Source organism: Danio aesculapii, chromosome 17 (genome assembly GCF_903798145.1).
Source record: "Danio aesculapii chromosome 17, fDanAes4.1, whole genome shotgun sequence".
Lineage (NCBI taxonomy): Eukaryota > Metazoa > Chordata > Actinopteri > Cypriniformes > Danionidae > Danio > Danio aesculapii.
The window spans coordinates 14094193-14107489 of NC_079451.1; the positions used below are offsets into that span (position 1 = coordinate 14094193).

A 13297-nucleotide genomic window follows, 5' to 3' on the forward strand; every position below is an offset into this window, starting at 1 on the left:
AAATCAAAGGTTACCATGGGCCAACTTTGGCCCGCGGGCCCTACTTTGGGCATCTCTGATGTAAATGATGCTCAGTTACATTTAACTAAACTACAAACTTCCTATTATTCTAGCTATACATTTTAACCTGAATATTTATTGTTAAATAATAAAAGTTAATAGAACTATTCATATTTTGAATGTGGTGGTTTAACCAAAAACTGTATCTGTCACCATTTATTCGCTCTCTTGAAGTTTTCTAGCTACTTATTTAACAGTACTTCATAAACATTTTCTATATTTTGTCATAATTTAAACTGTGTATTAATGGATAAAACAAGATGTTAACCTTTCACTTTCCTGTGTGTGTTCGTGAATGAGTGAGAGAAGGAGAGAATCATCTCTTGTGAGAGAATGCATGGCCATATTGTGTGTTGGAGCGAGTGTGTGGAAGTGATGCTCAGGGTTAGAGGTTGTTCTGTTGCTGGAGCTGAGGGAATATTGAGGGTAACCTGAGCCTCCTCCCATCTGTCTGTCCTGCTGCTCCATGAGCCGAGTACAGGTACACGCACACACAAAACACCTACAGCTCCTGCAGGTGGCCTCCAGCACATTCACTTTAATTACTGACTGACTGTGTATGTGTGTGTACAATCAGACCAAAACAAAATATATGATTTGGTTTAGTCTCATTTTCTTGGCAGTTGCACTCTAATGTCATGACATGGTGTAAAACAACAAAGTGCAAGAGAACCACAGATGAGTATGAAATACACAATGGATTATTTAGTTTAAACAGTCAGAGTGTTCCTTGTGATTTGGCTAATGGTCTAATATTAGCCTAACGTTTGTTATTTGATAACAGCTTGCTATAATAATTTATAAAAAAGTGTTTTTGAATCATACTATACTTTATTAAACTTTATATATTATAGTATTTACAAACCTTTAATAATCTGTAGTATTAGCTATAACTGATAAACTATTAAAAGCTCCAGTAGACTGTGGTGAATTGTAGTGTAATATGTGACCCTAAAAAGGTGCCACAAAGAACCAAAACGGGTGTTCACTGCAATGCCATAGAAGAACCTTTTTTGGTTCTTTATAGAACCTTTCACCAAATGGTTTCTTGAAGAACCTTTCCTTTTTTTCTTTTTTTCTGGTGCTATAAAGAACCTTTTTAATGGTTCTTTAAACCATTGAGAATTATTGAGTAAGAATTAAGCCCCTCTTTGAATTTTTGTTTCTTTTTTAAATATTTCCAAAAGGATATTTGACGAAGCAAGGAAATTTTCATAGTATGTCTGAAAATATTTTTTTCTTCTGGAGAAAGTCTTTTTTGTTTTATTTGGCTTTTAAAAATTTTTTAAGAACCATTTTAAGGTCAATTTTATTAGCTCCTTTAAGCTATATATATTTTTAGATAGTCCACAGAACAAACCATTGTTATACAATAATTTGCCTAATTACCCTAACCTGCCTAGTTAACCTAGTTAATCCTTTAAATGTCACTTTAAGCTGTATAGAAGTGTCTTGAAAAATATCTAGTCAAATATTATTTACTGTCATCATGGTAAAGATAAAATAAATCAGTAATTAGAAAAGAGTTATTAAAACTATTATGTTTAGAAACATGCTTAAAAAAATCTCTCCGTTAAACAGAAGTTGGGGAAAAAATAAACAGGGGGACTGATAATTATTCTGATTTCAACTGTAAAGGTTTAAAGCCCCAAATGCAGCCCATATTAAAGTTAATGTTAATACGAATTAGGCTATATTCGTTATATTATTCAGATGGCCAAATTCTGACTGAGGACAGTTGAATGTGCTGCATGGCCAGTTTGTTATTTGCCCAATATATTTCAATAGGCTACTTTTTTTTTTAATTTAAAACTTTAACAGACTCCTTTTTTTCCTAATGATATATTATGTAACAAATTTGCTTTTTATTATGATTATTTGGTCACACTTTATTTTGATGGTCTGTTTGTTAAATTTAAGCTACATTGCCTCTACATGTCAACTAATTTTCATTAGATTATGAGTAGACTGTTAGGTTGGGGTTAGGTTGACATGTACTTGCAAAGTTTCTTATAGTCAGTTAAATGTCTGTTGAAGCAGCAGTATCAACAGATAATAAGCAAACAGTCTACTAATTCTCAAATGGACCATCAAATTAAAGTGCTACCAATTGCTTTTTTAATATTTAGCAAATGTTTTTGCTACAAAGTGTGGTTATGCTGACCATCTGACAAGCTAATCCAGCTAAAAATAATGCTTAAAATGTCACTAAAATGCAATATTTAAACCGCATAATTAAATGGAAAATAAGGTGAATATCTGCAAAAAGGTCCACTTTTTTGAGGAAAAAGCACCACCCTTTTGACCAGGCTGGCGACAGGCCTGTATATTTTGGCAACAAACAAAAATGCATTTTATAGGTCAAAATGATTGATTTTACTTTTATGGCAAAATCATTAGAATATTAAGTAAAGGTCATGTTTCATGAAACCATTTTCAGAATTTCCAATTGTAAATATATCAAAACTTAATTTTTGATTCATAATAAACATTGCCAAGCACTTAATTTAGACAACTTAAAGCTGATTTTCTCTATATTTAGATTTTTTTTCACCCTCACTCAGATTCCAGATTTTCTAATAGTTGTATATCCAACTATTTCTATAGCCTAACAAACCAAACATCAATGGAATTGATGGAATATAAATCTCACATTTAAAAAAACACACTTGTTTTGTGGTCCATGTTCACATTTATCCAATAGTTGTAGAAAACAGTACAGTTTAGATTAGTTTTTGATTTTACTATGTTGTATTATCACAGCAATTACAGCATTACCGCAACAAATTCATTTAAGTACTTACTGGTGGTGGTTCAAAAAATTTACTATAAATTACTGTAGTGTTTTTCAATAGCGTAAAGGAAGCAGAAATTGGACTGATTTCTCGTGGGCATACAGTGCTCAGCATAATTGAGTACAGCCCATTTTGAAAATGAATATTTGTATCCATTTCTGCAATGTATTTTGGTGCCTTTAAACAAAACAGATTTATTTTAAATATTTCAAAAAAAAAATGACAAACTTCCAGAATATCAAGTAAATTTTTAACATTTTTTGCTTCTCTTGATTTTTACTTTTTTTTAAAATTTGCATTTAATATTTTTCTATAATAAATAAATTTGGGTATACTAGTTTTTGGACTATTATCGTAAGTTATTTTGATAGATTTGCTTCATTACTGACTAATCTAATGTATATGCACAAATACAATATTGTATAGCTTCCTATTAAAAATATGAATTTAAACAAGAGATTTGTCAGATCTGTACTTATATATGCTGAGCACTGTAGCTTTCCAGTAAGATGTTTGTGTACTGTGGCCAATAATAATAAAACGAAAATAATCAAACTGTCCAGATTCAATAATGGCTGTGCTGAAATGTATTACATGGTTCATTATTACATAGGCTGACTCTTTAAATGGTTTGAGCAGAGTTTACAGAGGGTCACCGACATTGGTTACTTCAGGATGACCTGACAAATTTCAAATCAATATGGGTGCACTTTAAATTATGGGTAAGAAGAATAGTTTAGAATATTGACTGTATTATAAATGTTATGCCATCTTTAAGTTAAAAGTTGAAAAAACAAAATACTTCCAACCTTACTATGTTTCTGTAACATCACGTCTTTGTTATAAACAGTAGTAATGTGCCAATGGTTAAAGGACTTGAGTTGTTATCTTCATAAACATCAACAATTACTTGTCACAGATTATTGTTCAGGAAACAGTGGTGTTGTGTGGCAAATATGCACGAACAATAAGCTTTTGTTTCAATTGAAAATATTTTATTCGAGTAGACAACACGGACGCACATATAAAGCGCTAGGTAGCAAACATTTAGGAAAATAAGCTGTTTACGTAGAAAAGGATTGCATCTATAAGAGCTTCACGTTTCAAGGGAGCGCACAAAACCCAAGACAAGATGATCTCGACAACGATTCGACTGCAACATGTGACACAGGGGGGGAAAGTCACTTAATAATTTATACAAAGCCATCGAAAATAAATAAATACATAAATAAATAAAATATTACGAATAAACATATTACAATAATTTTACATCATGATAGTAAGCTGTAATCGTGTGCCGACATTCAAAAACAATCATTACACTTAAGAGTTCTTAAGGCAGTAGTTTGATGTGTATTTCTCTAAAGGCATTTCTGGCTACTAAAGGGAAACTTTTCAAGATTTGTTGTCGTAGTTTTCAGTAAGAAAGGAGAGAGAGAGAGAACATTTCAGTCCTGTAATTCACATACTAGATTAAAGCTACATACGTGAAACGCACAGCATGTGAATTCAAGGCAGAGGTACATGAACATTTCTTAGGTCTAGGAGCTATTACATTACCATGTGTGCAAGGTTTCTAGAAAAATACCTTTGTAAGGACCAAACTAATACTTTTCTCCAGACTTTTCTAGTGAAGGATTGAATGAAGAAAATAGATCGTTCTAAAGGACGGGCCGGTGTGGGCTCTTCTTCAGCAGGCGTTACGCACGGGCATCTGGAGCAGGATGACTTGTCTGTTTTCGGTGGGGTGGCATTTGTTGATGTGCCTGGTGAGACCAGGCGAGCTGTAGAAAGTGGCAGGGCAGAACTTGCAGGGAAACGCCTGGGCGTCATCGTGCAGGAGACGCAGGTGTCGCTCCAGACTCGCCCTGTTGGGCAGCTTCTCTCCGCAAGCCGGGCACGTGAGACAGTCCGCGGGGCTCAGATTGAGCGGAGCCGGGCTTTGGCGGTCCTCCGAAGGCATGGCGTCGGGGCTCTCCGTGCTGCGAAAAGCCTCCCCGAGGATTTGATTTTGGAGCGCTTGGTGTCCCAGGATATGCTTCCTCAGGTAGGCTTGGCGTTTGAATCTCTTCCCGCAGTGTTGGCAGTCGTAGAGCCCGTCCTCTGAGCCGGATTCAGACAGACCCGGACTCGGGGTGTCTCTGTCGCTGGGAAACTCGGCCCTTAGCTCTTCGGGGAAAGGCTTGGCGGGTTGGAGGGCTTGTTTCGGCGCGCTCTGGACGCGCGGTTTGTGCCAGCGCCGGTGGGAGGCCAGGTTCGCCGGACAGCTGAAGACTTTCTCGCACTCGGGACACCTGTACTCCACCCGCACTATCCGTGAGCATTTGTGCTGTGCTAGAGAGAACGGGTCCGAGTACTCTTCTTTGCAAAGCTGGCAGATGAACTCTCCCAGAGGCTTGTTGGTGCCGCCCGAAGACGTTCGGGGCTTCAGGTCCACGGGCCCCTCTTTGATTTTCAGGCCTAGCACCGGGGATGTGGTCACCTCGTCCTCAAAGTTGAGCTTGCGTATGGCTTTGGGTTTCTTGGCGCTTTTGCTGCTGCCTTTACGCTCGGAGGCGTCAGCGGAAGGTCTTTTGGCTCCGGTCCGGATGGCGGGGGCGTGAGCGCCACTGGCTGTTCCGCTCCGGTTACTGTTGCTGGTGCCGATTTTCAAGTCGACCGGCGCGAACAGAAGATGATGGTCCAGGCTGGTGAGAGAAGCGGGAGTCGGGAAAGATTCGGCAGAGATGGGCGAGCCGAGGTTGAGGCTCCTCTCGAAATATTTCCTATCATGATCCTTGCTGACGGGCCGGGTGGGGCTGTACAGGGCTTGGTACACCGCCTCTGGGTTGCCGAACTGCACAGGCTTGTGGACGGGCACAGGCGCCTCTGCTCCGGCCGACGGGAACGCTGAGAGGATGCTGTCCGGCTTGAAGGCGCTGGGCGCGGGTGAGGATGAGGCGATCTGTGCGATCGGACATTCTGGTGCGGGTCCTCCATCCTCGTCCGCGCGTATCCGATACGAAACCAGCGCAGCTTTCTTGTTCCTTTTCACGAGGAATCCTTTGGGCATGTCGGCGGATGGATGGGGCGAGGATGACAAGGCACAACGAGATGAAATCCGGAGCCACGAACGCGCCGTCCGCCTCCCTCCCTCTGAGAGATGCTTTTGCTCCTCAACGCATAGCTGCACTCTTTTTAAGCCGGAATGATGTTATTGTTCTCGCCCCTCATCGCTTTGTCCTCGTCCAATCAGGGGCGAGCCAGCATCTCTGTGGAATTGCCCGTGGGAGGGCTGAGAGACTCGGACCGGCCGCAGCAGAGCAGATGTACCTGGCCTTTATTGTAGTAATGCGCGCAGCTCGCTATTCACGGTCTGATGGAGATGTATTGAGAGGAGCGCGTGCCGCGGCTGCAGGGGACAGAAGGAAATGTCACTCACGGCCATCATCATCCTCCTCCTCCTCCTCATCATCAGAATTTCAAATGACCGACAACAAAGAAAGTTCTCTCTGAATGCTTATTTTAGAACGAGAATGTCTTAACTTACACTATAGTGTATTTCTGCATAAAATATGTTAGCATGGGGACGCGTTTTATAAGTTTTATACATGCAAATCATTTCGGCACACTAAGGACAGTTAATATTAATTAGCCTACTGCATATTGCCTATTAAATTGCACGCAGACGGTATACTTGCGTTTAATGAAATTGGATTTATATACAGTTATATATTTTTCTTATTCTTTTAAGTATTTAAAGTGAATTAAGTTATTACGTTACAGTGTACACTATCAGAAAAAAAGGTTATTTAAAAAACTGCACTTTTATAGGTCCTCGGTAAGAATAAGGTCCTTTAAAATATGTATCAAAAATAGTTATAAACTCTTAACTAAAGGTAGAAAAAGGGAAACCGACCATTCACAGTCATTGGTGCCTTAAAAGGCATTGTGTCTTCTTTTTATACCTTTTTAAAGCGTGAACGGTGTCACTGTTATTACACAGATTTGATCCGAAGTTTATGTAGAACAAAAAGAAATAGAAATTTAGTCAAATCTATAATTTCATGTAGAAATTTGTGGACATTTAAAATTGTTTGTATTTGTCGGTTCACTCCTGTTATACATGTAAATAAAATATACGAAACGTTTATAAGATATCTCATGTTATTAGTTGCCATTTATGAAACTCTCTATGTTAAACATATCCAAAGTGCTTCATGTGTGTGCGCGCAAATGTGGACATTGGGAGAGATTTGTAATGCCACGCGTCTGTCTTAGGGCAGTATAAATCAGCTGGCTAACGCATGCATAAGTCATCAGAAGAAGCCCTCATCTCTGCACACAATGGCCGCGTCTGGCCAGCCGTCACAGGCTTTTTTGCCTTTGAAAAGCAAATTGACCTCTACAGGGATACACGAGCAATCTGGCCAAAAGAGGGACGCGTGCTGGACACAATCAAAGATGAGCGCTGACCTCGAGGTCAAGCCCGGGGTCAGCCATCATTGCATTTCTTCAAACACCATGACCAGTGACAACTCTGAAGCCAGTTTAGGCTTTTTTTTGGTTCAATCTTGTGTCGTGAACGCTTTCAAACACAGTCCAAAAGTCATACACATTTCCCGTAAATACAGCTAACATATTCAAATAACAGCAGTTTCCAAGAAAAGGACCACGAGGTTTACAGGTATTGCTTCATATTTGATAACGACTGTTCAAAACGTTCTTTTACTTTTAGTTAATGTAATCAGTGGTGTATTTTGAGTGGTGCACAATTGTTCAAATCTGTAGCGGAACACCAGATGGAAAAACTAAGTTTGCTTTTGAACTTTTAAAATAATTTGAGCAGTTTATTATAACCAAAAGTATAATTTGGGATGCTTACTCGCCGCTCTTAGGAGCTTTCCAACAGATCTTATTTTCTGCTCTGTGAAACAGTTGCTTTAAATTCTCTTTTGCGCGCATAATTGGACAGACGTGTTGCACGGGTTTGCATTCAGCTATTGTCCCCCTCATTAGCATAAAGCTGCTGTATGACCGAGTCAAATAATTGCTCAGGCATTGAGATATGCGCCTGCCACCATTCTCCCCTGCAGTTTCACAAATATTACAACACTAGCTGAGTTCAGCAGGACAGAAATGTCTTAAACTATAGCACACAGTTGCGCCGCGCTTCATCTTTAAAAACTCAATCTTGATTTCAGATAGATACGTTTTCTCTTGACCAGAACATGTTTTGCTCTGTGCTAACATTCTCTGAAGTTTGTTTGTCTTGGTCTCACCCAACACAAAGCAATTCGATGGCATTTTAATGAGATTGCGTGCGTGTGCACCGGCCGTATGTGCGCGTGTTTGCTGTGTGGCGCGTGCTTGTCGCGTCTTATTTGCATACAGCTGCTCTGCCGGCGCGCGCCCCTCCCCTGCAGGCCACGATCCCCCCTCAATGCGAGCACAGTGAACACTTATCAACATATTTCTCTAAACTCATAAGCAGACAAATGTGCGCTTTTAACAGAATGCCTCGAGGGGTTACCAGCTCACGTGGTTAATGCCAAAAGTAAAACGCAGACTACATGAGAATGCTTTATAGCAGCTGTATAATCATTAGGGTTTCACGTTTATTTGTGCTGTTGAGCTTTAATAAAACATAAAACAGTTTACAAAGTTATTCGAAGGGTTATTAATTTCCTAAAGAGACATGCATGAGAAGGTTGATTAAATGTTTAGTGCTCCGATTGATTTGGTAATGTGAAGTGGTGCGGGTCTTTTACACCGCTCCACCTACAGGCGAACAGAGGCTACTGCAGCACTCAACTTGAACACTTCTCTGAATTAAAACAGAAACGCAAAATGATACATTTGTGGCCTATATAAAGCTGTAACACATCTTCTGTCATAAGCAAAGCATGTCATAATAAATGAACTTATCATGTCGTGATGATAAAAATGTTTGAGTAGAAAAATAATAGCCATACTGTTAAATGCAAGCACTAGTGAAATTTGTTTTGAAGCATATATATATATATATATATATATATATATATATATATATATATATATATATATATATATATATATATATATACATCGTGTTTATGTACAACTGTTATTAAGTGTAATTTGCTCAGTTATGTGATTTCAAATGCAGACGACATTGTCTATGACAACTTTACATTTGCCAAGACAACGGGACCTTTTTGCAGTTATTCGAGTCATTTTCTATTTAATTCTGAAATTTAACTACGGCAATTTAGTGACATTTTAATTATTATTAATGTTATTATTATTGTTATTATGCTGCATTAGCTTGTCGCATGGTCGGATAAGATTGTCGCACACTTTTTGCTGTACCAAACATTTTCTAAAGATTTAGATTAAAGAAATATGAAGAGAAACAAAAATGACAAAGTGGCCAGCACACTTCATTTTCCTCAGTCAGAATTTGAACACTTGGATAATAATAATAATAATAATAATAATAATAATAATAATAATAATAATAATAATAATAATAAAACATTAATGTAAACCTTCACGATGTTTCTAACTTTTCTTGTAAAAAAAAGTACATTTGAAATTTCATGGATAACAACAATAGTCTAATAAGAGTTAATATGGGCCGATTTGGTGCTTCACTTTTTTATTGGTAATTTTTATTTCAAGAATAAGGTCCAAGATTTAGCATAAAAGTTATTTATAAAATATTTTATATATAACAACAATACAGTAAAAATTAACTTTACTTTCATCAGGTCTTAAAGCCTCTGTCGAATTGTTATTTTAATAACTTATGATGGCACAACAGTCAAAATAGGACTAATGAGCTCAAGAATGGGACAAATACTGGATCTCCTTCGAACCACCCGAAACCCCCGGCTACGGACCTGAGTTGTTAAGCATGAATAAAATGAATTTACATTTATGACATTTGTCACGTCATGATTATAACGGTTTAATGGCAGTCTTATGAACACATTTCAATTAAACGGTTACCTTTTTTTTAAGAGTAAGTTTAAAATCGTAATATATCCCCTTTTACCCAACGTTTCCATCAGGGTGCTGAAATTGCTGTGCTGTTAAGGCCGCTGTCCATGGTTCTGAAAGCAGCCTCAGTTCTGTCTGCTTCCCGTGCACTAAAGGCACTCCTAACCAAGCTGACACCAGATGAAGGACATACAGGTGGAACGTTAAACACTCGCTGACAGGCACACGCACGCAATTATGTCTGCGGAGAAAATAAACCAGCCTGTGTTAAGAATGCCGCACGACGCGTTTCCCGAACAGAGCATTTCCAGCATTGACACACAGCTCGTTAGCTGCCATCATTTGCATTCCCGTGTAATTGTGCATCATCCTTGATTTGTATATGATCTTCCTTATTAGCCCATATAATGGGGTTAATAAGAGGCAGCTCATTGCACTTATCGTTCCTGTGCCGAGAGGAGGCAAGAACAGAGGCAGGACTTAATGAATTGTATCAGTCTTTTCATCTGCAGGAGTAGTGCTCCCACACGAACATTAATATGATTCTGCAAATGGAGGGAAGTGCTGCAGCCTGGGCCAGAGTAGAGACATAAAAGATTGGACTCAAATTAATTTAGGCCTAATTAGACTGTGGGCGTCAGGGAGTGGTTTGCATAATAAGAGTCTGCAAATGAGATCAGATGCTTGGCTTAAGGCAATGCCTTTACATCATCCTGAAACGCGACACGACAAAGGGTTTAGCCTGTGTTTAGTTCACGCAGGTCGACTGACACTGTTGGCCGTGGCTTGGTGGATATTGACCACACTTCGGAAAGAGCAGTTGTATTCTCATTTTAATGTCAATCAAATAGTCTGTCAAGCTGAAATCAGAATGAAACACAGAACTGTTTTAAGCATGAATTCATAATACGAGAATTGTGTGCAAACATGCTCATGCTCAATATTTTGATAAAAAGTAAGTATCAATGTTGTGTTTCCTAAAACATGAATCCATCGCAAGGGCAAAATCGGATCTTATGAAAACAGTGCCAAAACAATAATTTGGAAAAACAGAAAACAGTTTGTCAGGTAACATTCTCAAAATACTGCAGTTACAAAACAGAAACTTTGCTGCTTATTTGCAGAATTTAAAACTTCAGAGTAAACGAATTAAAAATAATGTCAAAGAACTTCATTCATCACATATCTATCTATCTATCTATCTATCTATCTATCTATCTATCTATCTATCTATCTATCTATCTATCTATCTATCTATCTATCTATCTGTCTGTCTGTCTGTCTGTCTGTCTGTCTGTCTGTCTGTCTGTCTGTCTGTCTGTCTGTCTGTCTGTCTGTCTGTCTGTCTGTCTGTCTTTCTCTCAGTCCTTCTGTTTTCTTGTCTGTCTACTTGTCTGTCTGTATGTCTGTTTGTATGTTTGACTGTTCTTCTGTCTGTCTGTCTGTCTGTCTGTCTGTCTGTCTGTCCTTTCATCTATTTATCTATCTATCTATCTATCTATCTATCTATCTATCTATCTATCTATCTATCTATCTATCTATCTATCTATCTATCTATCTATCTATCTGTCTGTCTGTCTGTCTGTCTGTCTGTCTGTCTGTCTGTCTGTCTGTCTGTCTGTCTGTCTGTCTGTCTATCCTTTCATCTGTCCTTTCATCCATCTATCTATCTATCTATCTATCTATCTGTCTGTCTGTCTGTCTGTCTGTCTGTCTGTCTGTCTGTCTGTCTGTCTGTCTGTCTGTCTGTCTGTCTGTCTGCCTGCCTGCCTGCCTGCCTGCCTGCCTGCCTGCCTGCCTGCCTGCCTATCTATCTATCTATCTATCTATCTATCTATCTATCTATCTATCTATCTATCTATCTATCTATCTATCTATCTATCTATCTATCTATCTATCTATCTATCTATCTATCTATCTATCTATCTATCTATCTATCTATCTGTCTGTTTTCCTGTTTGTCTGTCTGTCTGCTTGTCAGTCTGTCTTTGTTTATCTGTCTGTGTGTCCATTTGTTTAGCTGTCTGTCTGTTTTCTGTCTGCTTGTTTGTCCGTCTTCTCTGTCTGTTCATCTGTTTGTCTGTCTTCTTGTATGCTTGTCCATTTGTTTGTCTTGCTATCTGTCTATCTGCCAGGCTGTCTGTCTGTCTCACTGTCCGTCCTTCCTTCCCTCCATCCATCCATCCATCCATCCATCCATCCATCCATCCATCCATCCATCCATCCATCCATCCATCCATCCATCCATCCATCCATCCATCCATCCATATGTTTTCCTGTCGGTCTGCTTGTCAGTCTGTGTGTCCATTTGTTTATCTGTCTGTCTGTATTTTATTTCTTCTCTTTGTTCGTCTGTCTTTTTTTGTTTGTCCATCTTCTTGTCTTTGTCCATCTGTTTGTCTGGTCTTCCGTCCTTTGTCTATTTGTCTGTCTGTCCATTTGTTTGTCTGTCTGTCTTTTTGTCCATCTGCCTGTTGTTTATCCCTTTGTTCGTCTGTCTTTCTGTCTGCTTGTTTGTCTGTCTGTCCAGTTCATATCATGTTTTTTTTACGCCTCCATGACCCGTTGAGCTCTGCACAATCAGAGACGATCTGCGCTATGCTAATTGTGTAGAAATAAATTCTCCATCACATGATTTGACATTAATCATCCTGCATGTGCTCCAGAATCTCTGAGTTGATTTGTGTCGTCTATCACATGATCAGCCGTGATGAGCGTCTACAGCACTGATGGAGATTACAAGCAATGTGATTAGATAATCAAATCCAGACCCCTCTCTCCATAGCCTGATGCTGTTTGTTGCCGTTCATAATCCTTTCTGAATTATGTCTTATTTTATCTTAGATTTCAGAGCCATTGCTTTATAATGAAGAAATGTGAACAACGAACAGAAAGAAATTACAGATTTAGTTGTAATTTTGTCATCTGTAAAATGTAAATTAGAGATTTTGAAATTCTATTGAATATATGTTTGCTGTTGCCCGTGCATTAGTCCTCAGTCCACATGGTTTGCTTACAAGAGGATTGCTGTAGAGAATTAACTAGACTCTTCTGGCTGGTTACAGGATGGTGGATAACAGGTCAAAAGGTGAAAAGGTCAGATAAGCCCACCCACAAGACTCTGCGTCAATAGGTCTATAGTGTGCCAACAACAAATAAAAAATGACAACAACAACTGTGGTACCATCAAGAAATTATTTTTGCTGCTTGTTAACTAAACTAAAAATGTTGTTAAACTAAAATGAGCTTAAACGACACAATTCTTACTTTTTATTCCATTAATGTTACATTTTTACTTCATTAATGACAAAATTGTTTTATGTTCATTCATTCATTTTCCTTCGGTTTAATGCCTTTATTCATAAGGGGTTGCCACAGTGGAATGAACCAGCAACTTATCCAGCATATGTTTTACACAGTAGATGTATGGAGTCAGATCAGCCTCAAAAATAACACATTTATAAAATTTAATTTGTAAA

At 38.5% G+C, this 13297-nt stretch overlaps 1 protein-coding gene across 1 annotated transcript; it reads right to left on the reverse strand.

The window, feature by feature from the left end:
* Window positions 1-3840: 3840 nt before the first annotated feature.
* insm1b (insulinoma-associated 1b) lies at window positions 3841-6200 on the reverse strand. The gene has a single exon (XM_056476889.1). It carries the CDS (start codon window positions 5905-5907, stop codon window positions 4546-4548), a length of 1362 nt encoding a protein of 453 aa, XP_056332864.1. The 5' UTR covers window positions 5908-6200; the 3' UTR covers window positions 3841-4545.
* Between the last annotated feature and the right edge of the window lie 7097 nt (window positions 6201-13297).